Source organism: Falco naumanni, chromosome 1 (assembly GCF_017639655.2).
Source record: "Falco naumanni isolate bFalNau1 chromosome 1, bFalNau1.pat, whole genome shotgun sequence".
NCBI lineage: Eukaryota > Metazoa > Chordata > Aves > Falconiformes > Falconidae > Falco > Falco naumanni.
This window is the reverse complement of record NC_054054.1, coordinates 84,718,929-84,745,131: the sequence shown is the minus strand read 5'-3', so window position 1 is coordinate 84,745,131 and position 26,203 is coordinate 84,718,929. Positions and strand designations below refer to the sequence as shown.

Below are 26,203 nucleotides of genomic sequence, written 5' to 3'. Positions count from 1 at the left end.
CCAGCTGTGTGGATCCTGATACTGGATCCTACACTTGCAAAAAACACTTCTGACATGTCATCCTATCAGGGGCTTGGTCATCCTAAAAATATCCAAGCCTCAAGCTTTATATAAAAGCTTTATTTGGAATCCGAGTTCTACACACACTGGAGAGATGCATTTTTGTGATTATCTGGATTCAATTAAAACCAGTCATCAAAAAGTCATTTAATTGCAGTCTCTGACAAGTCAACAGTTTGAGCACAAGAACTGAAAGGACTAGCCCAAAGAATAAGCTGCTTTTTAAAGTTCAAAAATTTGCACCATTAAAACCTTTCATATGCAGAAGTCACAGTGATTTTTTTCTGGTTTCTACCTGAGTATTTTATGTACAATAGAATTATAAAGATGGTAAGTCAAGTTAAGCCTGGCAGATAGTCCAGACACTGAGCCACCATACACTTCTGAACCATAACAGCTCGCCTTTCATGCTCTCTTAACTCCGAGTAAAGGAGGTACCAGCTTACCATTCATTAAAGGCAGAAGCAAAAAAAACCTCCAAGATATTCTGCATGGGTACCAATTACAATGTGTTTACTCAGAGAAGACTTGCACAAGCATCTAATTATGCCTTCTCATGCATTATTACTGTAATCCACTGCCCCGTACCATATGCTGATCAGACCTGGCTACAGACAGATGACATTCTGACTAGACATAGTATTTTAAAGACTTTATTAATAATTTTTTACACATCTAAAGTACATACTTAGTCACAGGTACAAACCCCACAATATAAAATAAAATATAAATAAACAAACAAAAAATAAAGCACATGTTTTAGCTAAAGCGCAAGGCCCTGACCCCACTCTGCAGGCTGAGGTCTGCAGCGCTCCTTGACGGCAGCAGCCTGGCGTCCTTGCTCCACTAAAGGGGTGAGATGAGAGGACGGACATGAGAACAAGTGTCCCTTGAAACCGCAGTGGAGAGGATGAACTTGTCAAAAATGTCGTATTTCAAGATTTTTGACAGAAATGTTGATTTTAACGATCCGTCTTGAAAAACATGCAGATTTATTTAAACAAGGGGGACCCCTGCCTCAGCAACTGCAAAATTATCCACATTTGAGGATTCCCCGATCTACTGAATTCCAAGATTACGTTGCACTAAAAATCTAATTCCACAAGATGGTCTACTAACACATATCCACGCAGAATGAACAGCTGACGGCTCTCACTTTGCTGTTACTCATTGCTCTGGCACAGCCCGACAGGGCTCCGCAGCCCGTGCCGTGCCCAGCTCTGCAGCAGCCCCCCCGTGCCGTGCCCAGCTCTGCAGGCCAGCGGCAGCCCCCCCGTGCCGTGCCCAGCTCTGCAGCAGCCCCCCCGTGCCGTGCCCAGCTCTGCAGGCCAGCGGCAGCCCCCCCCCGTGCCACCCAAGGGCCGATCTGCCCGCAGCGGTACGGGGACCACCACACTGCTCACGCTGCAAGGTGCTCCCCTGTGAAAGGGAGAGTCTCACCTCAGCGCTGGTTTGGGACCCAGGCGGGTGCACGGCTGCCTCCAGTGCGGTGCAGGCGACCCTGAGCCGGGAGGCCCTTCAGGTGGCGGCGGCACAGCGGGTCCCTCAGCCTAGCCAAGGTCTCCACGAGTTCGTCCCAGAACCGCTACTACTCGAGCACAGGCGCTGGCACAGACAGTGCAGCAGCCTCTCCTAAGAGAATTGTGTGCGCTCAAATGTGAAGGACTTAGCCCTGCTTCCACCGAAGCCAGTGGCAGCCCAGTTACCAGTTCCCATGGAGAACAAAACCAGGAGGGCACACTGCTCCTCCCGCCGTCCCCCACCACAGGCCTGTGGCCTCTGGGTCTGGGCACAACCATCATGGTACAGGTGCAGCTCTATCTCTTCTCTTCCATACTTCCTACATGCTAAACCACCCGCCGAGATGAGGTAGCACAATAAACTTGCGGACTAGTCTTGGTTCTGCATGGAAACCCACGGGAGCTAGCCCCTGGGCAACTGCAACCTTGCCAAGTCACCCACTTCAGCTACAACTGCAAACATGAAGCATGCTACCATGTTAAGCAGCATTCCATACACCTCAGGTGAGCTTTTCTTGTGGAGATTACCACAACCCAGACCTTTGCTGACACACTGGCTCCTCCCACCTATTCAGAAATCGAAAGGACCACCCTTCCCACATGCTGCCTCCCTCACCCAGGTCCTTCACTGCACCTCCTGGACACCTTCACCCATCACTGACATCTGGCAAGCAGAGACCTCCATAGCAGACTGCAAGCGCCATCTTCTCCACTAGCAGATTTCTGCACACAACAACTTAGAAGATCCCCAACAACAGTGAGATATTTCTCCCCTCATCTTTTCAAGACCAGCAGTGGTTCTTCCTGCCTGGAGAGGACTCCAGGCTGTGGACACATGCCCGGAGGTGAGGACCAGCAGGGCAGCAGAGAGGTCTGGAGTTCCTATAGTCCTTACCTGCCTGTAAAGGTACTCTTTTTATCGGACCTTGACCCCACACCACTAACTTTGGTGCAGCTGGGGGTAAAGGCTGAGCTACAGTCCCCTGCTCATAATGGTGCCTCAGGTTTCTGCACGGCAACTGCGCAGAAGCTGGAAACTCAGGCCAAGTCAGGAGAACCCTCTCCTGTTTGCAGTGGGGCTTCCGTTCCCCTGGACAACAAAGCAAGGGAACTGCTGGAGGCAGGAGATGAGCTGGTGGGCATGCAACAGCATCCCAAGGGAGTCCTCTGCCCACAGGGGGATCAGACTTTGAAGGGCTTTTCATATACGGCAGTGGTATAGCAGGTGCTGAGAGCCGAGCTGGCTCAGGAGGACTCCTACACAGGCAGAGTCCTTTCCTGCCTGCAGAGCAGTCCTGCTTTACAGGACTCGCCCCACATCTTGCTGGTGCAGATGGAGACAGGGGCCTGGCTGGTTTGCCAGCTCCCCTAAACCAGAAGCGTCTTTTCTTGCCCGCAGGACGGTCACCTAAGTACACAGTTAAAATCTGTATCAGGAGCAACTAAGAATTCCTGCTCTGGAAGCAAGAAAGCAAGGGACTGTCAGAAGTGATGTGGACATCAGACAAGGGGCATCCACCTACGACATACATCCAAGCAGGGCTCCGTGTTCAGAATGTGCTAGACATGCTTCCTCTGAAACTTCTAGCCCTTGCACTGGGCACCTCATGTCACTCACTGATGGGAAGCCTTGGTTCTATCATTTACTCAGGAGATTAAAGGGCTCAGGAGGATCCTTCCAGAATATGACAACCACACATAATTCCACCAAGCTAAGTGTCTTGGCCAAAGGACTATCATATCCCATACACACTAGAAGCATTTCTGCATTGTTTTCCACTGAAAACAAACCTCTGAATCCTAGTAAATGTGCTTGGAAATATTCAAAAGTTTTGAATCAAACGAAGAAAGAAAGAACTTTCAATAGAAATCTGTCTTTGCTTTGGCCAGTTCTCACAGAGCATTCAAATGTAACCATTAAGATTTATTAAGAATTTGGAGGTAAATACTGAAGCAAGATTTGGTAACCGGAGCCTGCCGTTTTGCACAGCCAACCTAAGGTGCCAGCTGGCAAGCAGGGGCAAGAGTGCCAGTTTCCACCATTCACTATCCTGAACTGCCCTGCAGATGCAGACATGCAGACAAAGAGCAAGACCGTGCTGCATAATCCTGTTTACCTACAAGCATCCCCGCTGGCCAAGCACTTCATACAAAGAAGATGAATACATTTCAAAGCTAGACTTGCTTCTGCTTTAGGTTTCTAAGCAGCCCCTAATCATCCCTTTGAAGATAACTCAGCATAATTAAATACATTTTGATGGCAAAATCTGGACACACATTAACAAATGCCAAATCCCTGCCTAAATGACTAAGAAAAACAGAAAGCAGTCTTTTTCTTTCTTCTTGAACTAGCAGCAAAGGAAGTCATGCCACGGTTGAAAGAGAGTTGTAATAAAAAATGCAACACTTACATTTTTTCATAGAGGCACTTGCATCCAAGAATGGGTGATGGAAAAATTCATCTGAAAAAGAAAAAAGAAATCAGGAACAATGACTCAGTGAAAGGAAGAGACTGTAAGAAGTTTACAAAGCAGTTAAAGCCTAGCAAGTTACAGTATTTTTACAGTGATTTTTCCATGCAATCCAGTCATCCATGGAAGCTGACCAACTGTGGTGGCATATAGCAGCTGTCAAGAATGCGGACTGGGAACCGCACGTAGGACCTACTATTAAAAAAGGATGGGAAATTATTTGGAGCCAGGGATTGCTATATAAGTATGAAAAAAAAAAAAAGTGGTTCCTCTGCTACCAGCCATCTCTGCAAAATCAGAGCTGGGGCAATTACATTAATGAAGAAAGGGAGGAAAAAAAACTTTGCCAAAAGCGTGGCCAAAGGACATGAGGATTTGTACCTTTGGACTCGCCACCAGTACTAATGGATTTTCCTTCCCCACAGGGCATTAATGGACTTAGTAAGATTTTGCTGCAAGCTACAACCCTGGGCTGCTGGGGAGAACATACTAAATTGTTAATGCTTCTCTGTCTTGCAACAACTCTTACACTTCTAGGAATGGCATCAGTTATTGAGAGCCAGATAGCATGACTATGTCACATCCTGGCATGGCCATGCCTGTGCATGAGCATCAAAAGCTCCCATCAGCAAGAAGGGAGAAATCCCAAGGTGCACTGAAAGACACAAGTCCCTGGCTGATCAGGGTGGCAGGTCACCCTAATTGTAGGGATCCAGGAGAGCTGTATTTATCACACTGCACTGCCACTCATTCCACAGAAGAGGAATGATAGGACAAAAGGACTTCCACTGAGTGGTCTTCTATCACACACAGACCCAAATCCATCGTGCACTGAAGGCAGAAATGCATTTTCTAGAAGGCCCACACAGAACTCCCTCCCTTTCACACCAGACATAACTGCTGCCTTCTTTACTCATTACGGCAAGATATTCTACAGATCCAGGCCAAGACAGGCTTCTGTCCTGGCTTGCTGGAGACCCTCCACGTGCTTGCCTGCCCTGACAAGTAGCCACCCCTCCTGACACCTTCACGTCTGATCCACTGCAGCTCTACGCCAGAGTCCTCTCCTACCACCACCAGCACCTCCACCTTTCAGGAGGGTTACTCACGGATCAACACTGATTATTTGGCTAACTGCAGGCAGTTCAACTTGTTACCAGCATAGTTTTCCTGTTGCAACACTTAAGGTTTACAAACTTCTGCTTTCTGTAAACAGCTCCTCTTTGGCCAGCAGGCTTTCCATAAAGTAGCAACTGAGTATTTTGTCTGCTTTTTAAAGTTAAACAATTCCTCTCTCCCCAGCCCCTCCTTGCCACTGCTATATCAGGGTCCTGCAGCCAGAGTGCACTGGTCTCGAACTTAGCACAACAGAAGTGATGGGAATCTCTGGAAAGGAAAGCTGAAATCCCACAAATTAAGATCTGCTGTAGATGGAGGACATTCCTATCCTGCCTGGAGCTGCCCAGCTGCTGGAGTTTCCTGCTTCTTCAGCCTGCCTCTCTAGAGGGTATCATCCCTCAGCTTAGCTGATTCAACTGAGGGGATGGAAATGATTTCTTTCATTTTCCCCCCCCCTCCCCCCTCCAAACTGCTTATTAGTTGTGGCTTGCAAAGCAAAATTTAAATGATCCTGCAGGAAATTTGCAACTTGAACCCCCTCCTGCCTTTCCTCTAGATAATCTTGAGATTGCAAAGACCATCAATTTCTGGCTGAAGAGCAGCTGAGACACACAACAAGTAAATGACGTCTGAAGCTTGTGTTGCTGTTGTGTGGGTCAACTAAACTCTGGGGGAGCTCCCTTGAGGGCACAGCACTCTTCTCCAGGCAGACTGCAGAGGCCCTCAAGAACAGGAGGACACCCCTCCTCTGGGGATGGTGGCTCAGGAACCATCCCTAAGCCTGGCAGCACTGGCAAATCTTCACCTTACAAAGCGCAGGAGAGGAAAGGAACAGTGAACAAAGGCACCAACCATGAGCCAAAGCAGACTTCCTATAAATACCATAGGTGAAGGGAAGCAGCGACAGTTAGTTTGCCAGTAGGAGGACAAAGCACCTGTCTATGGGGTGCTACCTAAGGGAAGGGGGAGATCTGCTTCACATAGGATTTGAAGCTGTGGGCCGTTAACAGCTTGTGCGCAGCTGGCCACGGACAGCAGCTGAAAACACAGCAACAGCTGGGCACAGGGAAGAGCTCTCATTTAAGCAGTGCTGCTATTTTGGCAAGGGGCATCATCTGGATGCCTCCTGAGCAGACGCTAAGGAAAAGGGTCCATTTGGTAGGTCAGAGAGTCTGAGCCCTCAGGAATGTAGAAAAGCTGAAGACTGAGCACCAGCAGACAGCAGGGAAAGGAAAACGGTGGTGTCACAAGCAGGGAGGAAGCTCAGATGCTTCAGCCGAGTCAGAGGTGGATGAGACCAGGAATACAACTGGATTCTGTGGAAGTGTATTGGTCTAAATAAATCATGGCTCTGGCACTTGCTTTCCTCTCGACTGACAGGAGATATCAGAATATGGCATGGGATGTCACACAGCCATTGAGACCTGCCTTCTATAAAGCACAAGGAGTATCTCAAATATAGGCACCTTTACAGAACATATTCACAAACTCTCCCTGAGAAACAGTTACATCTTACAAGGACATGCCAATTTATAGAGAAAAGGATCCTGCATGTGATTAAGGGCAGGCAACAATCTCGGTGCAGCAAGATGTGCTGCAACTGTTGTCCTGAGTGAAATAAAAGTCTATTATCTCAAATTTCCAAGCGTTAGACACTGACTCATGCAGTCTACTCCCAAGAGGTACAAAACTAGCTTACAGGGGGCCAAAAAGGTTTACCAGACTCAATTTCTGACAGCAGGGAAACAGGAACAAAGATATTTTCTTTTGAAATGCACAGTGGCCTGATTGAATAGGTAGAGACCCACAGCCCAGACAGACAATCTGCAGGGAATCTGACAGGTGCTTACATCCAAGTCAGTCTGTCAGTAGCTTCAACAACTCCCTTTTCAAAAGGCTTGTTTTCTCACTTATGCACTGTAGTACGGCAGTGCTTTGCATTCAGCACTGGATAATTATGATCAGCTTCACTTAATCTGTGTCACGCTTGCTTCACCCAAGTGACACTGTCTCCTCAAAGGCTTTCCCGGCATCTCTAATCCAAAAGAATAACAGAGGCTAAAAAACAATTTCTCTTCAACTAGCACATGCTGCCCAGCGTGAAACAATCCACCTGAGCAGATAAGCAGCAAAAACCCAACAGAAAGTCACCTCCCAAAAGACAAATATGTCAAACCCTTTTACCCCAAGCCTGACTAAAAAGCAGTATCCTGAAAAAAAACAGCAGCACACTTTATAGTCAGGTGAAAAAATGTAGTGTCTGTGCAAAAAGCAGGATGCTTTTGCTGTGATACTGCCCATCTGACACTTAACACAAGCGCACTGGCTTTGGCCTTGCTGCCTTGTCTCAGGAAAACCACTTGAGCAGGCTTGCCCAGCACAAACCTTACTCAAACAGAAAGGCTGAGAGGCAAGCCTACACCTCCCGGCAGCAGCACTGGCCAGTGGCAGCAAAGCTGCTCCCTGCTGCTCTCAGGAGACACCACCAGGGCCAGCTTCCTTGGTGAGAGAGAGCATTCAGATCCCGATTTTCACCTGAGACGGGTCTAGACTGTCTTTGCCCAAGACGACAGAAGAGGTGGTGGGGAAGACTAAAAGACCACAGAGTTCCCTTTAAATGACCTGGTCCTCTCTGGGGCTCTAGGAATGATTCCACCTCTGCCCATTTTCCTCTAGGACATGGCTTCACTAGAGGTTCTTCAGACCTTTTAGCTCAGCTAGACACATCTGGAAGAGTCTGCCAAAGCCAGAACTGCCTAGCACATAATGATTGTTCTCAGTTTAGAAGGAGTAAGACATCAAAAAAAGGAAATTCATGCCAGCCAAGTCAGGAGACAGAGACACAGGTCTACAGGGAGAGTCGAAAGACTGCCAGCTTGAGCCCTGATGAGAACCAAGGCATCCTTCCACAGAAACCTGGAGAAGGAAGGAAGGGTCCCCAAGCTGCTACAGTATCCTGGCTCAGATATCACTGCAGACCCTGAGAAATGGGGAGGATTGACTGAATTGTTCGTTAAATGGGTGCAGCTTACAGCTTTGGGAACAAACTATGACAGGGAAAGAGCACAAATGCACAAGACATATGTTTCACCTGGCAGCATGCTAAACACAATACAAGTTCAGAGAGCAGAAGCCAAGAGAGGAAATACAAGTACGAAACATTTGCTGAAGGTGCACCAAATCTCTGGGTTTACAAAGCTGTACTGCAATCAGCACTAACCTTCCCAGCACACCCACTAAAACCCCCGAGATTATGCAATCTCCCAGGCACAGGTGAAATCCAGGTGTCTGGATGCTTCTCCTAGTACCAGCCAGAGAAGTACAGAGGTTTGTGCAGTGCCATAGCACGGACAGGCAGCAGAACTGAAACTGGAAGGAGGTCTTACCAAAGTCCATGCGGTCCTTATGATTACGCTGCAAGAGGCCCAGCAGCAGCTGTCTCAGGTGGCTTGACGTCTCCCTGGGGATGCTAGGATTGAAAACAAAAGCAAAATAAGAGACTTGCAATCTACTTAAACTGCTTTTACATATTCAGGAAGGCAACCTGCAAATGCAAACTCACTTTGTGCCTGCTGGGCTAGGAACATAAAGAGGAGCTCACCAGGAGAGAAGATGAACAGAAACATCTCTATTTGCATTTCTGTTTGGCTTTTACTCCACATAGTCATTGTTAAGGCTACAGCTAATCTAGCTTTAGTGGCCTCTCCCAGAAGCTCCTGCAGATCCTTTCCTTCCACAGTGGTGCCAGTGTCATCCCTCTGGGTCTCGGCTAAGTCCATTCAACATGCAATATTTCACACATCGTAAATAAAATCTCTTCTACTTGCTCTAATGGGAATAAGGAGGTCATTAAAATGAAGCGGTTACCAAGGGAAAGCTTCCAATTAAGACATTACTGATGAAATGTATCACTAATTACTATCATTTTATTAAAGGCATTTCTTTTTCAGTGCAGCTTATCTAAGACCAGCAATAACCTTTGCTTACTGGCTTCCTTGATATACAGCATTTATTAATTGAAGACCACTAAGATGTGAGCAACTGCCACTCGAGCAAGCTGAAACTAGTGCAGCTATCACCCCACTTTGCACTAGAGCCAGGAAGAAAGCAGGTGGAGGAGAGGCTAGGGCAGCTCTCCACAACCCCAGCAGACTGCAAGAAGCAGGGAATAAATGAACAGATTAAGGCAGGGAAAGCAGCGTTCAGCTCTTGCATAAGTGGATCCAGCTCTGCTGACTTCCCTCTGTCAGCAGCAGCACTGTCAGGGGCTGCAGCAGCCAGCCCCACAGCCAGAGCAGAGTCCTCCAAACGCAACGTGGCTCCAGACCCTTTCAGTATTAACTCTGTTTACCACGGCTGTACCCAGCACGGCTCCCACGGTTTGCCAGGCTTCCCCCTCTCCCCATGCCGGGTCAGCTGAGGTAATGGCATGTTGCTCAGCACAGTAATTTTAACTGCACGGAGTCCAAGCCTGCTCAGTGGCTCAGCACGTGGCTCGCTTGGGCAGGGCTCTGCTTCGCTGGGCTGGCATCGCTCACCACCCCAAAGCCAAGCCCAGCCGATGCTGGGAGAAACAATTCTTCCTACACTGTTTCCACCAACCCCACCTCTGCCACAGAGAGGGTAAAAAAAAGAAGCTAGGACAAGAAATAGTGGGGGGAAAAAAGAGGTGCTAGCTAGCACTAACAGACCCCTGTTCAGTGAAACCAGAGATGTAAGGCACACTATGTATTTATAGGTTTCAGCAGTGCCCAGTTATTTTTCTGTGAAGCCCTAAGGCCTTGCTGGCAAAGGAATTTGAGCCTAGCAGTTCCTAGAACAGAGAATGATGGTATGCATCCCTCATCCTTGTTTGTACTGGAGGAGCTGCTCTTCCATCCCTGACACTAGAATGACTTTGTGCACCCTCCCAGGCTGACAAAGGAGGAGGACACCAGGACTCTGGGAGGGACACAGTTAAACTAAGATTTGGTTTGAGCCAGTAAAAAACACCCTCACAGCAAAAAAGCTGTGCCTTAGAAGCACACTGCACAACAGAATAACCCAAGATACCACAGCTAGCAGAGTCTCCTGAAAAATACATTAGTGTTGGAGTCTTGCAGTCCTCCAGTGTTATCGTCATAATTTATTTATCCATGACACATAAAGATCTCATCCAAGATGAGCCCATTTTCCAGCAATAACTTTAGCTTTTGTATGGTTTTAAAGCCAAGAAACAGGCAGGTCAAGCAGTAGACCTCAGATGTCACAACATGGACTGAAGATGGTGCAGATTAACAGCCTGTTTGCCTCCTCTTATCTCTCAAGTCTAAAATGTCAAGATTTGCTACGCTACAGTATTATTTTCCAAGACCATCTTTTTGAACACAAGCAACAGAACTGCCTCCTTCCCCCCATGCTCTAGAATGTACTTTGCCATGCAAATTGGCGCAATGAATGTTAGCTATTTAGATCAGTGCTACTGAAATTGTGAGGCCTTTGGGCTTTCTCCCACTGACATGGCCTCCCCGCCTCAGAACGGCATTTCACCTGCCAGCATCGGCACCAGCCCGGCAGGCAGAGACCGCTGGTGAGCATGCAATGAGCTTTTCTTCCCCACCCTGTTCCTAAGCTAAAATGCAGCACTTCCATGGTGATGCGGTGGTGGGTGCCAGCCTGCCTAGCCCCAAGGAGAATGAAACCAAACCCTGGCACTGCTGCAGCTCAAGAAAGAGGTCTCTAGAGCAGCTTCGTGTTTCATCCTGTGTTGACAGGGCTACCGAGGCAGTTTATTCATGTTTACTCAGGAAATAGCACAGACAGCAACTCACGTTAAAGAGATAAATTGACTCTGGAAAGCAAGGAATCTGCATTTACACAAAGGCTGCTTCAGATCTGACTTCTGTAGTGAAAACACAATGGTCTTGGAACTACATTTTGGAGGAATTTGGTAGTTAAAAAGTGGAGATAAGTGAAAGCGGTGAATGCAGGCTGCATAAAGGGCTCACAACGAAGGAGAAGGACTAATCCTCTACAAGAACAGACATGCTCTCCTTTTACAGCTGTTTCACTTCTCCCCTCGCCTGCATCCTACTGCATACACCACAAGCCAAAGCAGCAGCGGGGCAGCATGATCAACACAAGGAAGCTCATTAACTGTAGGGATTTCTCGGTATGAGGGACTACCTCAAAAGGTGAGCAGCCATGTTTTAGGGGAAACAGAAGCTCTGCTTCGTGCTCACACAGACTATCTAGCTCCAGCCAGCTATGTGGTGGCATTTTTGCTTCGAGTTGTTCTGTTTAGGTGTTTTACTCCATCACACCCTCTGGTTCAATTCAGGAGAGTATGCAGATGCCCTAGATTTAATCCTGGTAGAAATCTGTCCCCCCAAAAAGGGAAGTCTCAATGGGAAACTAAATGCATAGCACAAGCCATTAGTAAGAGCTCTAGTTTCTTGACAGTCCCTTCTACTATCTCTTGGAGCTATCTAAGCTGATAAGGAAAAAAATCCACCTACAGCAACTCAGTGAACTTCCTGCATATGTGGCTGCATCAGCAGCTCTGCCAAACAGAAGCTAACTTTCTGGTTAAAAAGGGCCTTCCAATTTCTGGATGTGTAATCTGGAACTTCAGTCTTGTCTCTATACCAGGCTGAGGTTTTCAGAGCAGGCGTGAGATTCTGCTTCAAGAGCTCAGAGATCAAAAGAAAAGACCACAGCAACAAAACCAGAATACAATGACAAATCACAGCACTAAGCAGCTAGGTAACTTACACCCAAGTGGGACAAAAGCATTATCTTCCCCTTGAAAACTGCAGCAGTATCCATTTCCATCGAGGTTATAGTATTTCCTCCTATTAGCAGAACGGACACAAGCAGTTGCTGCCCTGACACGTGAGAAATGGCAATGTGATCTGCAGTCAGGTATGGCAGGTTACAGGCAAGACCGCAGTCTGGCTGCTCGCATGATTCAAGAATTGCCATGAGTTCTTCCCAAGGCTCGCAGACTCAAGGAAGCCATATGTGGGACAGGATCACTAGCTGGCTCTTGAAACCACTAACGATCCTGAATTTTTGCAAGGTAGGAGAACAGTATCTGCAGAAAGACAGAATGCCAGCTCTGGCAATCCACTACTGCCTGACTTTCTCTGGGCCACATCACTGCTAGTTTAAGGAATGGAGGTAGGCAGGCAGCCAAATATTTTTACAGTCAGCCCCCTGAGTGACAAGCCAGGAGCAAGCGAGGACAGGTGTAAATACAGAGTAAACAAGTGCATACAAACAGCAACACTGGAAAATGCTTACTTCGGCATCAGCATCTTGTTTTTCTCATAGAAGAGGCGAAGATCCTGTGGGCTGCTGGCCTGTAAGGAGAAAGAAAACCAGTACATGAAGCAGTTGACAATAAAGGGAAGGGATTAGCATTTCCATCTGAACCAGCAGAGAAAATGATAACCTGCAGCTTGCTTTAGACTGAAAAGCCAGCATTGTGCCAGAGTGAAAATACAGTATTTCAGCCTGCTGTCCTTTTGTCCCTGACCTGGTTCTGTCCTACAGTCCCCTTCCAAGGGCTGAGCTTTGGTGCAGTGGGCTCCGAGGCTTAGGTCTGAGCTGGCCTAATAGCCTCACCCAGGAGGCTAAATAATTGCAGACGTGAGGAGGCCCAAATGATGAATGGCAGATCCTGCTGAGAACATGGATTAATGCTGTAGGGCATTTAGAAAAGGGACAGAGAGCCTGTTGATGGGCAAGGGATCTGCGAAGAGACTAGGAACATAGGGAAACAGCAACTGAATTAGGATTTTTTTACTTTAATTCCAGGAAGCCATAAGGTCTGAAGCCACAGCTCCTATTTGTGCAGCAATATACACAACTGCTGGGGACACTGACAAGAAGATTCCAAATTCTGAGAGAACTGATTTAAAAAAAAAAAAAAAAAAAGAGCTAGGCACAAGAGGCTTACATATGAGGTTAAAAATAAAATCGCCAGTATAGAAGCACAGATACATAAAAATCTCCTTCTGTCATTTCTCCATTTGTTTTTATGCAACAAATGATATAGGCCAGTAGATGAACCCTAGTGTCTCAAGCTTTTCTGCTTAGGCAAAGTCTCTTTATTAAAGGCAGAGCAGGCTGGCTGGCATAACACAGACATGAAGGTACACATAAACAGGGAAGAAAGATCAGAGAGATTCATCTGCAATCAGTTATTGGTGCAGCTGAGTGTGTAGGAAAGTGTGAATGAGGCAGCAACAGGCAGCTTCTCCTGAGTTCAGGGCAGGCTCAAAAAAACCCCTCAAGCCTTCCACCTACTTCCACCTCTAAATTAGAAGCATTTGAGGTCAATTAAGATGCTCAAAACAGCAAATCAGAGAAGCCAATCTGCAGATGGCCATCAAAATACCACTGATACAGCACAGCTGGAAAAGCAGCCACATAAGATGCCATTTCAACATCACCTCCTCCCTCTGGGTGAAGATGAAAATTAAGGATAACTAAAAGCTCAGTACAAAACCCCAAGAGAAACCAAAGGGAAAGTCTCAAAAGCTGCTAATAGACTCATGTTGCATTGACCAGGACAGCGTTTCTTGCAGTCTTAGCAACCCAAGCTTCACAGCTCTCCTATCAGTTTGTAACTGGATTCCTAGAAGGCAGAAATAAGAAAGATTTCCTGGTTCTCCTTTCTGCAATAATGTATCCTTTGCTGTTCACAGACACAGCAGGGACCCAAATAGGAGGTGCAAAAACTCTTTCTAACATTCATTGTAATAGTTTGTGAGTTAGCAAAACACCTTGTTACGTAGACACCAAACAGCATCAGGTTTCCAATCACTGCCACTCAATTTGATTTATTTCAGTAAAACTCTGTTTTACACCACTCCCCTTGCAGATCTTGCCCTGTAATTAGATTCTTAATATTTGGCAAACTTTAATAAGGCAAGCACACATGCTACACCAAATGGCTTGGCCACAGTGCTCTACATGATGAAAAATACGCCCGACAGACATAATGTACAAGGAGGAACAGAACTCCACTGCAGGGAAGCAAACTGTTTGCTCATATCAGAGATACAAGCCTTGGCTATTTGCTCTGTTCATTTCCTGTCGCAACAACTCAATTGTTTCACAAATAACAATGACGCTCTGATCTATTCCAAACAGGGATTTTTGTTGTCAGAGATTTTCCTGGCAATAAAGACAGAGTATATTAAAAGGAGCACACATGCAAAGCCCAGTTCATTAGAGAAGGTTTCCAAGCACTATCTTGGATAGAAACAAAATCCTCAGTGAAGTTCCCCTCCTCTTTGTACAATTCAAGAGATATCCCTGTAGGGATGTTGCCTCTCCACATTCTGCTGCCTCAGTACAATTCCCACTTGTTCTGTAAGAAACACTTCCAAGGAGTCAGGTTGCTGCCCTCCCAGACCACACTTCCTCACCAGGGCTGTTCCCAGGAGCCCACAATCCAAGGTGGGTCTATGATACAGGTAGCTGTCTGCTGGGCAGTAGAGTCATGTTACTGAGGGCCCACAGACAACTGTGGATCACCATTAATGCAGTAAAGCCAACTGCATCTCATGTATTAATCAACTGAGTCACACAGTTCTGCTCCTAGCAGCAGGCTCCCAGGCTTGCAGTAACACGCCCACTGCTTTCCTGCTGTTAGCATCCATTTCATAAAGCACTGGTACCTTCAGCCACTTTGCTCGCCTCTCCTTTAATAAGTAGTGCTTCTCTGAGAAGCATGGAAAAAAAATGCAGAAATGTTCGTAAGACGCTAAAAATGCCATTTTAATTCCTTCTTCTAGGAAGCTAAGGACTTTGGAATCTGCCTCCCAGGCAGATACACCCTACTGAAGAAAAACACCAGAAAAAGGACATTTTGGGCACCTAACAGCAGGACCATTCAAGGTACACAGAGCCAGCTGCTACCTGTAGGACAGCATCCATCTGTCAGAAACAGGGATGCAGAATGGACAGCTCGGTTTTTCCCAAGAACAGGAGACACACCAGCAAGCCAATTTATGTCCTTGTTCCCCCTCTCATGTTACTATGGAGCAGTTGTGTTAGTGTAAGTAACTGTCTCTGTTTTTTTCTGTTCTTTCTATATACAAAGACAATTGGACAAATTGAATCCTGCCACTCTGCCACCTTGTCCTGAGCAGCAGTCAAAATATGTCGAGCCAACAAAGACATTCAGCGTAACCCTGCCAAATCCCACTTGGTGCTGGCTGCCTGCAAGTGAACTGCATGCGAAAAGCACGCAGGGTAGTGCTTCCAAAAGCGCTCAGCTCTGGATTTGTTGTGCTGGGCAAAGGCTGGATGCAAAAGCCTGGCATTCGGTCAGAAGAGCACCAGAGACATCCACGGCCCCTGTGAACAGAACTGTCTAGTCAACACTTCATAGAAGGCGTATGGTACCTGCTCTGTTCTCTGAAGTCTTTCCTTCAGGATTTCTGGGGATTTGGAGGTGCAGAGAGGGGATTCAAGTATGTAAGAAAATAGTACTCATGTTTCTAGCTCAATAGTTTTAGTGAAAAGCTTGATAACCTGCTGTAAAATACCTTCTGCTTCTGCAGTCTTAATGGCTGATATTTTAGGATTGCCACAACTAAGTAGCCAGCATTCAGGGGAACTTAAAAGCAAAAGGACCAGAAATAACCAAAAAACCTCAACCCTAAACCCTTTTCTTTAGCTGCCCATGAATGTTTTTCTCTCCATTCCCAACAGAGCAGGATCAGACCCACAAACACTAGTCCAGAAGCCAATGGCCTGCTGACTACAGCAACAGATCAATCACTGACCTGTCTCACCAGAATAACTTGCTGCTGCCAAGAATATCTGTCCCCACTGGCACAGGGCAGTCCAGAGGAACAGCTTTGGGAACAGAAGGGCAGCCTGCCTGGAAAATAATCCAGGAGTTCAAATTCTGGGTATAAAATCCTCCCTGCCCTAGTCTTCCTCAAAGCCCATTTCACAACATAACAGTTGTTGTAAGTGATACATAATCCTAGTACTTATGCAGGCAGAATTAACCCAGAAATAAAGCAGTGGGCTTGGTACACCAGGCTTAGAAATTAATTTTTCACCTAGCAGCTAGTTGGGATGAGAACACATACAGGCAGGTTAACTCTTTCAGAGCTGCCAGACCAGGCAGTAAAATTTATATTCCACAGAAGATCTGATGCCCAAGTGGACCCATGCCCCTTCCAGAGACAGCTCTGACACAAACTGCATGTGCTTGGCAGTGCACCTGCTTACTGAGAGCTGCACATTTTTTAAAGGGGTCACACAGCAGAAACCAACAGGAACATCTGTGTGATTCTCCCCACCCCTCAGAAAAAAAAAAGAAAAAAGAAGGAAAAAAAAAAAGAAAAGAGATCGAGGTCATTTAATTAAACTCTACAGCATCCGACAAGGACTAGATTTTTTTTAAAAGATATTTTAGACCTTGTGTAAATCTTTCTTCTCTGCTTCCGGTTTTGCTTCTGGATGTCATTTGGCTGTGGAGCCCATATCACCTGATGAGGGGCAGTGGGTCACAATTTTTTCAGGTAAGGACAAGAGAAAACCACTACACTTGTAAGGTACTTCTCAGTACTGGTCAGCAAGACGAAGATACACGCTGTTCAAGTCCTGTCCTCAGTGACAGAAATGCAGAGATGCAGGTGTAGACCACTCATTAGGCAAGGCAAATTAACAATTCTACATTAATACAGTGCTCAGCAAATCTGTTTATAGGGATTACGAATCCTATTAATCTCATCCCTATGGCAGTCTCACTATTATGTTTATGGGCATGTTTAATACAAAAAGCTCCTTAAGACGGCTTCACCAGCCACCCTACCAACTGTTCACATCTGAGCATCCACAGCTTCTGCATGCGGCGAGGCAGGGAAGGGACAGGAATGGCTCTGGGAAGTTGCCCTGGGTGACCCAGCTACAGATAAAATAAACTCAGACAGCTAGAAATCTCTGTCAACCGACAAGCACTTTCTGGATTGACAGCTTCCTCAGCCTTTCCACACATTTGATCTTTTCTCCATCTAACCCAGCCCCTGAAGCCCAATTCAGTTTTTAAGCAGCTCATTCCTCCTCACTGCAGGTAACACTGGAGTCCTTTTGGTTTGCAACCTTGTGAAGGTGCCTTATCAGCTCACGCAGCCAACAGCTAGAGTGCCCAAACGAAGCATTTTTCACACCTGTGCTCCAGCTTCCCATAGGAATCTCAGTTAATTAGAGGTGAGGGGGTGTCCTTGCCAGCCTGGGAGGGAAGGCACAGTGAGGATGTCGCCTGAAGAGGTTAACATCAGAAATCCGGTTCCTGGCTGCCCTGTACAACTGGGTCCGCTGGTGGTGCCTTGTGGAATCAGGCTGTTATCTCCCCACCCATTTGTAGATGTCCCTCCCAAACCCACTCATTCCTATTCATGATCTCCCCATCACCTCTGTCCACTACCCCTCTCTCCTCCTACAGACCCTGTAAACAAAAGCTTCTCCACTGCTCAGTGACCATCAGCAAATTCTTAGAACACAGTCATGCCAACAAAGAAATAAAGCCGGTTAACCTTTAACCAGCTTCCCAACACCTGCCCTGGACAAGCTTCTTTCACCCGAAACTCGCAGCTAAAAGGCAATTTGTGACACATGCGGTCAAACCAAATAGATGGTGCACTGAGAACCATCTGGCCTGAGCCCTTCTCTCTCCCTGATCAAACAAATCCACAGCTGCTACTGTAGTAACAAATGGGGCCTGGAATTTTGCTTCAAAATACAAACCCCAGAAGAGGAAAGGTGTGGGGATAAACTAAAATAGAGAAACAAAAGACCCTCGTCCTCAGCCCAACAGATGTTGGATGTATATGGGAAAGAGAGAAGTTACCCAGTCAGGCAAGCACAAAGCAAGGATCAGGACCTGCTGGCCAGGGGCCAGAACGTCCCTTCGCTGCCCACTGCAGGGCAGGGTATGGCCATGCCTGTGCCAGAGGGACACAGGCACACAGGGCCGCCCTCGCCCCTGGGTGAGCTGGGTGTCACATCCAAGCACAGAGCTGACTGCTGGCTGCCCACCTACCCTTTCAAAGCCTTGGCTGAAGAGCTGAACAAAGCTGATGAACATTCAGTTTTATTACCTGTGAAAGGTCTTCCTTATAAGAACAAATGTTTTCAGAAGAACATTTTTGTGACATGCTTCAATGACCAATGATGAAAGCCACCAAATTCTTTTCAAAGAAATCAGATGCCCCATGGCTGTGTGTGAGCTACTAAGCAAAGAACACCTATGATAAAGTCACCTCATTAAATGATAGCTACATCATTTGAATGCACGCAGTATCAAGGTGACTTTAGAGACGAGAAGGTACCAAGTTACAGAGCGCAGGGCTCTCCTATGCATGCAGACTCAAAGCTTCATTTCTTCACCCTCACGCCTTTTTCTTAATGCACAAATACTATTTTATTTTATCCTAACAGTCATTTTCTCCTCTCAAACAAAAATACCAACACCAACAAGTGGATGCAGTCGGTAAATGGGAGCCATTCAGGAGTTCCAGTGTACTTTGTAGGGCTGTTTATTAAAAAAACCCATGCAACGGAAATGAAGTCTTGCTCTAAATACAGAGCAGGCTGGCAGACAGAATATAAAGCACTGGAATGGAAGATTCTTAGTGCAGCAGGGAAAAATTACCCTGAAGGAGAAAAGTGTTCTTGGCTCTAGACAAAACCAAAGCATACCATTAGTTTACTTCCGTATTTGCCCACTCTTTCTTGCAACAGATTCAGAATTCACTTTATCCTTCCTGATGATGTAACTGCATAAGCATTCAAGGTCTTGTGCGAAATTCTAAAGAGCTGTGGAACTGAAGCTCAGAAAGTCTGGCTCTACATGAAATTTGCCTTATTCTATGAGCATATTTTCCTCCTCCAACTGCCTTTTTTGCTTTGTTTGGGTTGGGGGTTTTGTTCAGTTTTAGTTTTAGGTTTGGGGTTTTTTTTGTTAGGGCATCGGGATAAAGACACGTCAGGACATCAGAAAAGAGGGCCACAGTTCACATTTGTCCTAAATGATCTAAGAAGCTGAAGAGTTGGCATTAGCTGACACTGGCATGCGAATGTGATGTTTGATCTTTTTCCATGGATTAGAGATGAGCTCTACAGAGCTCAAACATTAGAGAAGCTAAGAAGTATCAGCAACTCAAGCATCTCTCTGCTACGCAGTGAGACAGCAAGGGAAAAAATCTGATAAGTACAGTACTTTAAAACAATGGTTGCAAGGGGGAGTCTGCAGATCTCATTCAGCATTGGAGAAGTAATACACAGCGTGGCATGCTTATGATTCGGACCAAGAAAAATGCACTGAGTCTAGATGAACTCCAGCTATATATGCTTAAAAACACGTGAAGCAGACCTGAAGAAACTTGCATAAGGCTGTGATGAATTCTCCATCATTTGAAAAATTAAAATCAGAGAATGCCTTTCACAAAAGATATGCTCTAGCTCATCCAAAAGTTATGGCATAAATTACAGGGTGGAGTTTTACTGGACTGTGTTATATTTGGAAGGGTTCAGACTTGATGAACGTAAACATTTCAGGCTGGAAGGGATTGCTGCGAGATGACAGATAAGATCCCTCTGACAAGATCCTACTTAACTATTCCAAAAACAACATCCATTTAGCTGCAATACACCAGTTACCACCAAATCATCCCAAACACTAGCTTGCAATTACAATCTTCATTATTGTCCTTCCATACCCAACAGAACTATAATTATAAATTATACACAGAGTACAGTTGTAAACAGAAACTGATTTTTTAAAGTGTGGGCCTGGAAAAACACCACCAATTTAATTGATTCATGATAGTTTTCAAAATAGATGGTCCTTCCTAAAGATTTATAATCAGGAAATACATTCCACTGAGATACTAGAATACGACTCTCCTCTGGGCTGTAACACATGCAGGATTACAACATATTAAGCTCTACATCATCAAGGTGGACAGCCAGAGCTCCACGACACTGGATCTATGGGACTTAATATTACAGATGACAGAAGCCTTAGAGTAAACAGTTTAAAAGAAAAAAAGCAAGAGAGTCAGAAACACTAGATCTAAGCAACTTACCTGAAAAGGAGCTTTTCCTGTTAGACACTGATAAATGATGGTTCCTATACTCCAGAGGTCAGCTTTGGCATCATAGTGTTGAGACATAATGACTTCTGGTGCCTTTTGAGGAGAGAACAGAAATCTGCTTTACAAAAGATGTAGGTTGTTTTTTTTTTTTTCTTAAACAGCTGCAAGAAAGAAACAGAAGTCACTATTATGCTTTAAAAATTCTTGAGCTGGATTCCTCAATAACCATGAAAGATTTGCTCCTGAGAAGACTGTAAGATTACCTTGAAAGGGCCAATTCCCTAACTAAGTGGGGAAAGCAGGCACTTCCAGACAGGTAGACAAGAAATACTGTCAGGCTGGTTTGGGCAAACTCAGCACTTTCCCTTTCCAGCATATCATTTCCTGCTGAATTCACCTGTGCTTCAGTGAAGCCTCACTGAAATCGCACAGATAGATCTTCTAAACCAAAGCAAGTAACAGGTAAATGATCAAGAAAAGCAAAGGCTCACACTGCACGGGTAAGCTTCAGCCTCCATCCTGACCTGCATCACTTATGCACTTTCCTCATTTAGCCCGAGATGGCAGCATATTAATTATGCTCCAGAGCCTGCTGCCAAGGTCACAGTCTGGGTTCAAAGGCAGATCTGTGTGTTTCAGCCCAACAGCTTGAGCCCTGCTGTGCCTCAGACTCCAGTTTCTAATCTCATACCATGCCCTCAGTTGCTCCCTCCCAGGCTTGTTCCAGAAGCTGGAGCTGGTGCAAGCCCACAAAGCCCCGTGGCTCAGCAGGCAGTGTGCCTTAGAGGCGGCAGCAGAGGAGGGACAGAAGGGCAGCCTTGTTAATCCCACGTGTCTATAACAACAGATTTCATTGCAGTGCTGCCAGCATGGAACAAGATCAATTTTCTAGCTCTGTTAGAATTAAAGGCCACATGTAACAGGAAAAATATGGCAGCAAACATGCCGTGGACAGGAGCTTGGTCTGCCCCTACAGGAAGCAGGCATGAACCAAGCAAAACCAAGGACAAGACCTGCACAAGGAGGTTTCAAGTCTCACACCATGTCGGGGTTCAGACAGAAAGCTCTGCCCTGGTTTCAGCTCATTCTGGTGCGGGTAAGATACCTTTCTTTTTTAAAAGAAGAGCAGCAAAGGGCTACGAGCTAAAACAGGGAACAAGGGCCTGCCCTGTTAGCAGATGTCCCAGGGCTACTGCAGAAGGTGCAGAACAGCAGTAGCAACAGACTTCAAACATCCTCTAAATCCCAATTGAACCCTCCCTCCCCATCTTCCTTCAAATCCATCAGTAAACAGAGAACAATATAAAACATTGAGATCCCTTGTAATGTCCAGAGCTGTTTAAAATAAAAAACAACACAAAACAGAAAAAGTTTCCTCCAGCCCTTTAAAAAAAAAAAAAAAAGCAAGCTGGATGTTTTCATTTACTTTCACAAGAGACTCTGAAAAAAAAAAGTAACACTAAAAATAGACAATTCAGGAAACTCTCACAGGAGAAAAAAAATTACATCATCTTCACATATAGCAGAGTTCAAATAAACATCATGCTTCAAAAAAGGGAGAGCAAGAAAGTCTGTTTTGCTTGAGTTAGTACTGTGGAACAGACTACTGAACACGCCACCCCTGTGCAGAGCCACACAGTCCAGCCTGGCTCTGCCCAAAGACTACAGGCAAAAAAAATTCAGAGCGAGTTAGTGTTCAAAATCAGATTCCTACTGCTCCAGGGCACTTGTAAAAATTTCAACCTAAATTGATCCACATCATCTTTCTACTTTGAGCTCAGACACCCATGTCCCCAGAAACTATTACATGGCTGGCTTCGACATTTTTATTTCTGGCCTGGTTTTGTCATTTTTAATTTCACCAACTTGATGCGACACAGAGATCCTGACTGCTGCCATAAGCACAAGCAAGAGATCTCCTCCTCACATACTGGTCCCAGAATGGAAAGTGCAAAGGGGATGAAAGGGATCAGTTTGGGTTTTTTAAACACATCTGTTTCACAAGCTAAGAAGTCATCCTGGAAACAGCTGGTTTGATCAAAGAATTGGGGGGGGTAGGAATGCACAAAAAATGAGCAGGTGAGCTCCATTTACACACATCTGCCAAGTTGTACTGCAAAGAACACAAGTTAGCCAGAATGGCAAAACTTCTGCCTGCATAGGTCCATAGATCTGAACGGATTTTACAAAAATGCTGTTCAACAGGGACCTTGCTCCTGATGCTGTTGCATTAGCAAAAAACAACTGCAAAGCCTGAGGTGACAACAGGCTTGTGGAACCACTCTGGCTCACAAGGGCTTGCTGAAGCAGTGATTTACAGAGGCTCCTCTCCAAGGAAGCAACATCTCAAATACAGCCAGATGTGTGAAGTATCACCCCAGCCTTCACTCTCTTTTGTCATTTTGCTCACAGCAGAGGAAATAGATTCAATTTCTCAGTGCCTTCAGTGGAGAGGCTCTAGTTCCGTCTGGAAAGAGGCTGTTTCTGGGAGCAGGCAGCAATCAATACTCCATTTTGCTCAGTTTCATTTATCCACAGCTCACCTGAAAGTTAGATGACAACACAGGCACCTGTTGCCACACACTACCAGCAGCTAGAACTTTATGAAGTCTCCCTGTATAATAGGTGGTTTCTGACAAGTAAAAAAAATTTCACCTTTGAGGGAAAGACTAGTGAAAAACAAAGCCTAGGGGGGGTGGGGGGGGGGAGCGGGAAGTAAAGCAAGAACTATACAGAAAAACCTGCAGGCAAAACACACACTTACCATGTACATTGGTGAGCCACACAATGTTGCTGCCATCATATTATTCTGCAGATATCGAGCAAACCCAAAGTCAGCTACAAAGAAAAACAGGGGTAGGTTGGGGTCAGATACCAGTTCTAGAGAGCCTGTACCTTCTCCAGCTGATTGCCCCAACTTCCCTTTCACTTCCTATGGAACTTCACAGCATGTGAAGTACCCCACCTTAACCAGACTTCAATGGCTCTCTTCTCAAGCAGCAACATCCTTGTACTAGTTACTAATGCACACTACAGACACTACAAAGGGTAGACCAAGCCATAAAACCCCCCACCCATTCAGAAGAATGGACTCCCATCCTTTTTTCAGAGATCAACAGTCACTTCTTGCCGTACCCATGTGCCTGCAATTTGAAATGCCAGCTGCTGGAAGTTGGTAAATATGTCTTGACTTCAGTTAGAGTGTGCCACCTCATACTAGCTAGCTCATCTACTGCCATCTCCATTGTTAATTTAGGGAACTGAAAGTTCCCCTCTGTTGGAAAAGTTGCTATGTAGCAGACATCCAGTAGGAACCACTACTTGCCACCACCCATATTTCTAGACCAGCCCTACTGAACAGTCTTGCTCTATTACTTTAGAAGAGCTCCAAGAGTGCTAACCCCAGCACAAGGCAGAAAGCTGAGCCACAGTTCACCTGGTGGCTAGAAAAGCCAGGGCCAAGGAATACCAAGACGAATTACCTCCACAGGTTACTCAGCATCTGATCATATGATACTTGAAGGTTCTCTCAAGGTTACCAGATATTTCAAGCTAGGAGACTGACACAGTTGTTTACACTGTCATCTGTCACTAACGAATTGGTATGACTAGCTATTCCCTGGACCAGGTACTTCTCAGGGAAGTGGGAGGGAGAGGTTGCAGGGCACATCACACCCGTGCCCACAGCCCTCCTGCTTGCATATGTGGCTCCCAGTCACTTCCACCTTCCAGACAACTCTGCACTTAAAAAAACCCACAAAACCAACCAACCAAAAAAAAACCCCAACCCCAAACCAAACTACTTCAGCCAAAATGGGCAGCAACATTTCAAACTTTTCCACTAGACCTAATTTTTCAGCTGAATGAAAGCTTTAATGCTTGCTCCACAGCACAGTTTTATCTAATCGGTGTCAGCTTCAGCTTGTGAACTGTAACATAATCAAAAGTCCACATGTTGAGGGCAGTAACATCCAGCACACATTTCTGAGGGACTACAGGGGATAGGTGTGCTCTGCAACTGATTTCTGGAGTATCTGTCCCAACTACTGGTCCATCACTGCCACTTGCCTAATGTGCAAAAAGTGAATTTCTTCAAGATGCAGCTGAGCAGCCTGCCTCTAATTCAAGCTGCTGAAAACTTGCTTTTAGGCGTGCCTGACTCCCACTGGGCTCACCAAGGCCAGCCAGGAGAGCAGCCTTGAAGACACCAATATTTACCTCAATGCTATTAAAAGCTGAAGACAAAAGTCACAATGCCTGCTCGTTCCTGGCAAGCCTGGAGATTAAATGCCAATTAGGGCAGGCTGGTATTTGCATTTACCAAGGGAGCCACTGTTCAGCTGGAAGCAGAGCAAGGCCTGCTCAGTTCTTTTGTGTTAGTCTGTGCCCTGGCAGAGCAGAAAGCTCTTGCTCCTATTGCTTAGAGCCAATGGAAGGTTACGTCTAGCAGAGGAACTAAGCGGGGATGATCAAAAACATTAGGGCATTTTAAGAAGTGCAGTAAACCTCTCCTCCTCCTTGACAGTTCCCCTAAGAAAGACTGAGGCTTGCCACCATCACCAAACTCTCCTGAGAGCCGTCAGAGCAACACTTGTAATGGGCTCTTACCAATCTTTATGCGAATGTTGTTGGGATTTGATTTCCTGCCTCCAGCATAGGAAAGGAGAATATTCTGTGGTTTCAGGTCCCGATGGATGATGCCTTTGCTGTGCAGCATTTTCATGGCACCTGCTATCTGCTGGAGAAAGAGCCTGATGGTGTCTTCACTAAGTGTCCGCATAGCTAGGAAGGGGGGAAAAAACCCACAACAAACCACAGATGAAAAAATACAATGCCAGTTCTTTGAAGAGCCCAGAGGGCAGATTCTCCACAACAATCAGCCATCATTTGTCATTTTTATTTCCACATATGGTATTTTTTCTCCACACACTATTTCTGAATGATCCCTACAGGCAACAAGGGAGTGCATTTGCATTCCCAGCTTATCCTGCAGTCAGGGCTGCTTTCGGCCCAGAGTTGCTCCTGGCAAGCTCAGCCAGCAGCAGACGCTGAATCTGGGTTATCACCTGGGTCTGATCATGACACCTGGGGAGGCTTAGGGCTCGCCCCAGCAAGCACTGCCAGCCAGACCCAGTGCTGGGCCTGGAAAGGGTTGGTAGGTCAAATTCAGGCAGCTGGGGTACGTGGCCAGCAGGGATCTGCACCTTCAGGGTATGAGCCCAAGCCTGGGCCCAACCCATGTGCATCACCACCCACCAGACCCAACTGCAACTCCAACCCCAGATCCAGTGTTAGGGTGAACTGTGGTCCCATACCTAACAACACATCCCTCCCAAATGGCCCCTGCAAACTGCCATTTGGTACCCTCCATCCTGCACCCACAGATGCACCAAGAATGTTTCAGAATGCTTTCATAAGCAAGTGCTTTCAAAAAATAATATATCAGTAATCAGAACATGGATATAGGGAAACCCTGAACTGCATCCTCCTGAGATATGGGCTTCCCAAGAACTGTGGTGTAAAAATAAACATTGAAGGGATTAAAATAACATCCAACTGGCTCTCCTAATCAGTGATGTGACATTAGCTCTCATCATTTTAAGAGCTATACATACAAAACTCTTGCCAAAGCTGGGGGCAGTCTGCTGAACAAATCCCAGGATCACCAGTGCTACCAGTCCTTGTCAGCCACTGAGCCAGTCAGGCTTAAAGCAAACACTGTTCCATTTGAATAAAATAATTTTTCTTTTTGCAAAAGGTCCCTGTAAATTACTTGGGACTTCATCAGTGTTTTTCCAGCTCTTCTCTGGTAAGACATAAAAGCAAGCTGGCAGGAGCTTCAAAATGCTACTCTACCTAGCCAGCTAGAAGGGAGGAATCCTTACAAAAACACAGATGAGGCTGCACACAGCTTTAACACAAC

General features: G+C 46.0%; 1 protein-coding gene across 7 annotated transcripts in view; it reads right to left on the bottom strand.

Annotated features, from left to right (window-relative positions):
- Positions 1 to 26,203, bottom strand: part of ULK1 (unc-51 like autophagy activating kinase 1) — an 81,894-nt gene that overhangs the window by 32,566 nt on the left and 23,125 nt on the right. For all 7 annotated transcript variants that reach the window (XM_040602041.1, XM_040602072.1, XM_040602057.1 and 4 more), the window contains 6 exons: positions 24,889 to 25,062; positions 23,045 to 23,118; positions 20,272 to 20,373; positions 12,455 to 12,513; positions 8,557 to 8,639; positions 3,992 to 4,042 (listed from right to left, as the gene is read on the bottom strand). In XM_040602041.1, the coding sequence (XP_040457975.1) occupies positions 3,992 to 4,042; positions 8,557 to 8,639; positions 12,455 to 12,513; positions 20,272 to 20,373; positions 23,045 to 23,118; positions 24,889 to 25,062 (543 nt within the window). The remainder of the gene's footprint in view (positions 1 to 3,991; positions 4,043 to 8,556; positions 8,640 to 12,454; positions 12,514 to 20,271; positions 20,374 to 23,044; positions 23,119 to 24,888; positions 25,063 to 26,203) is intronic.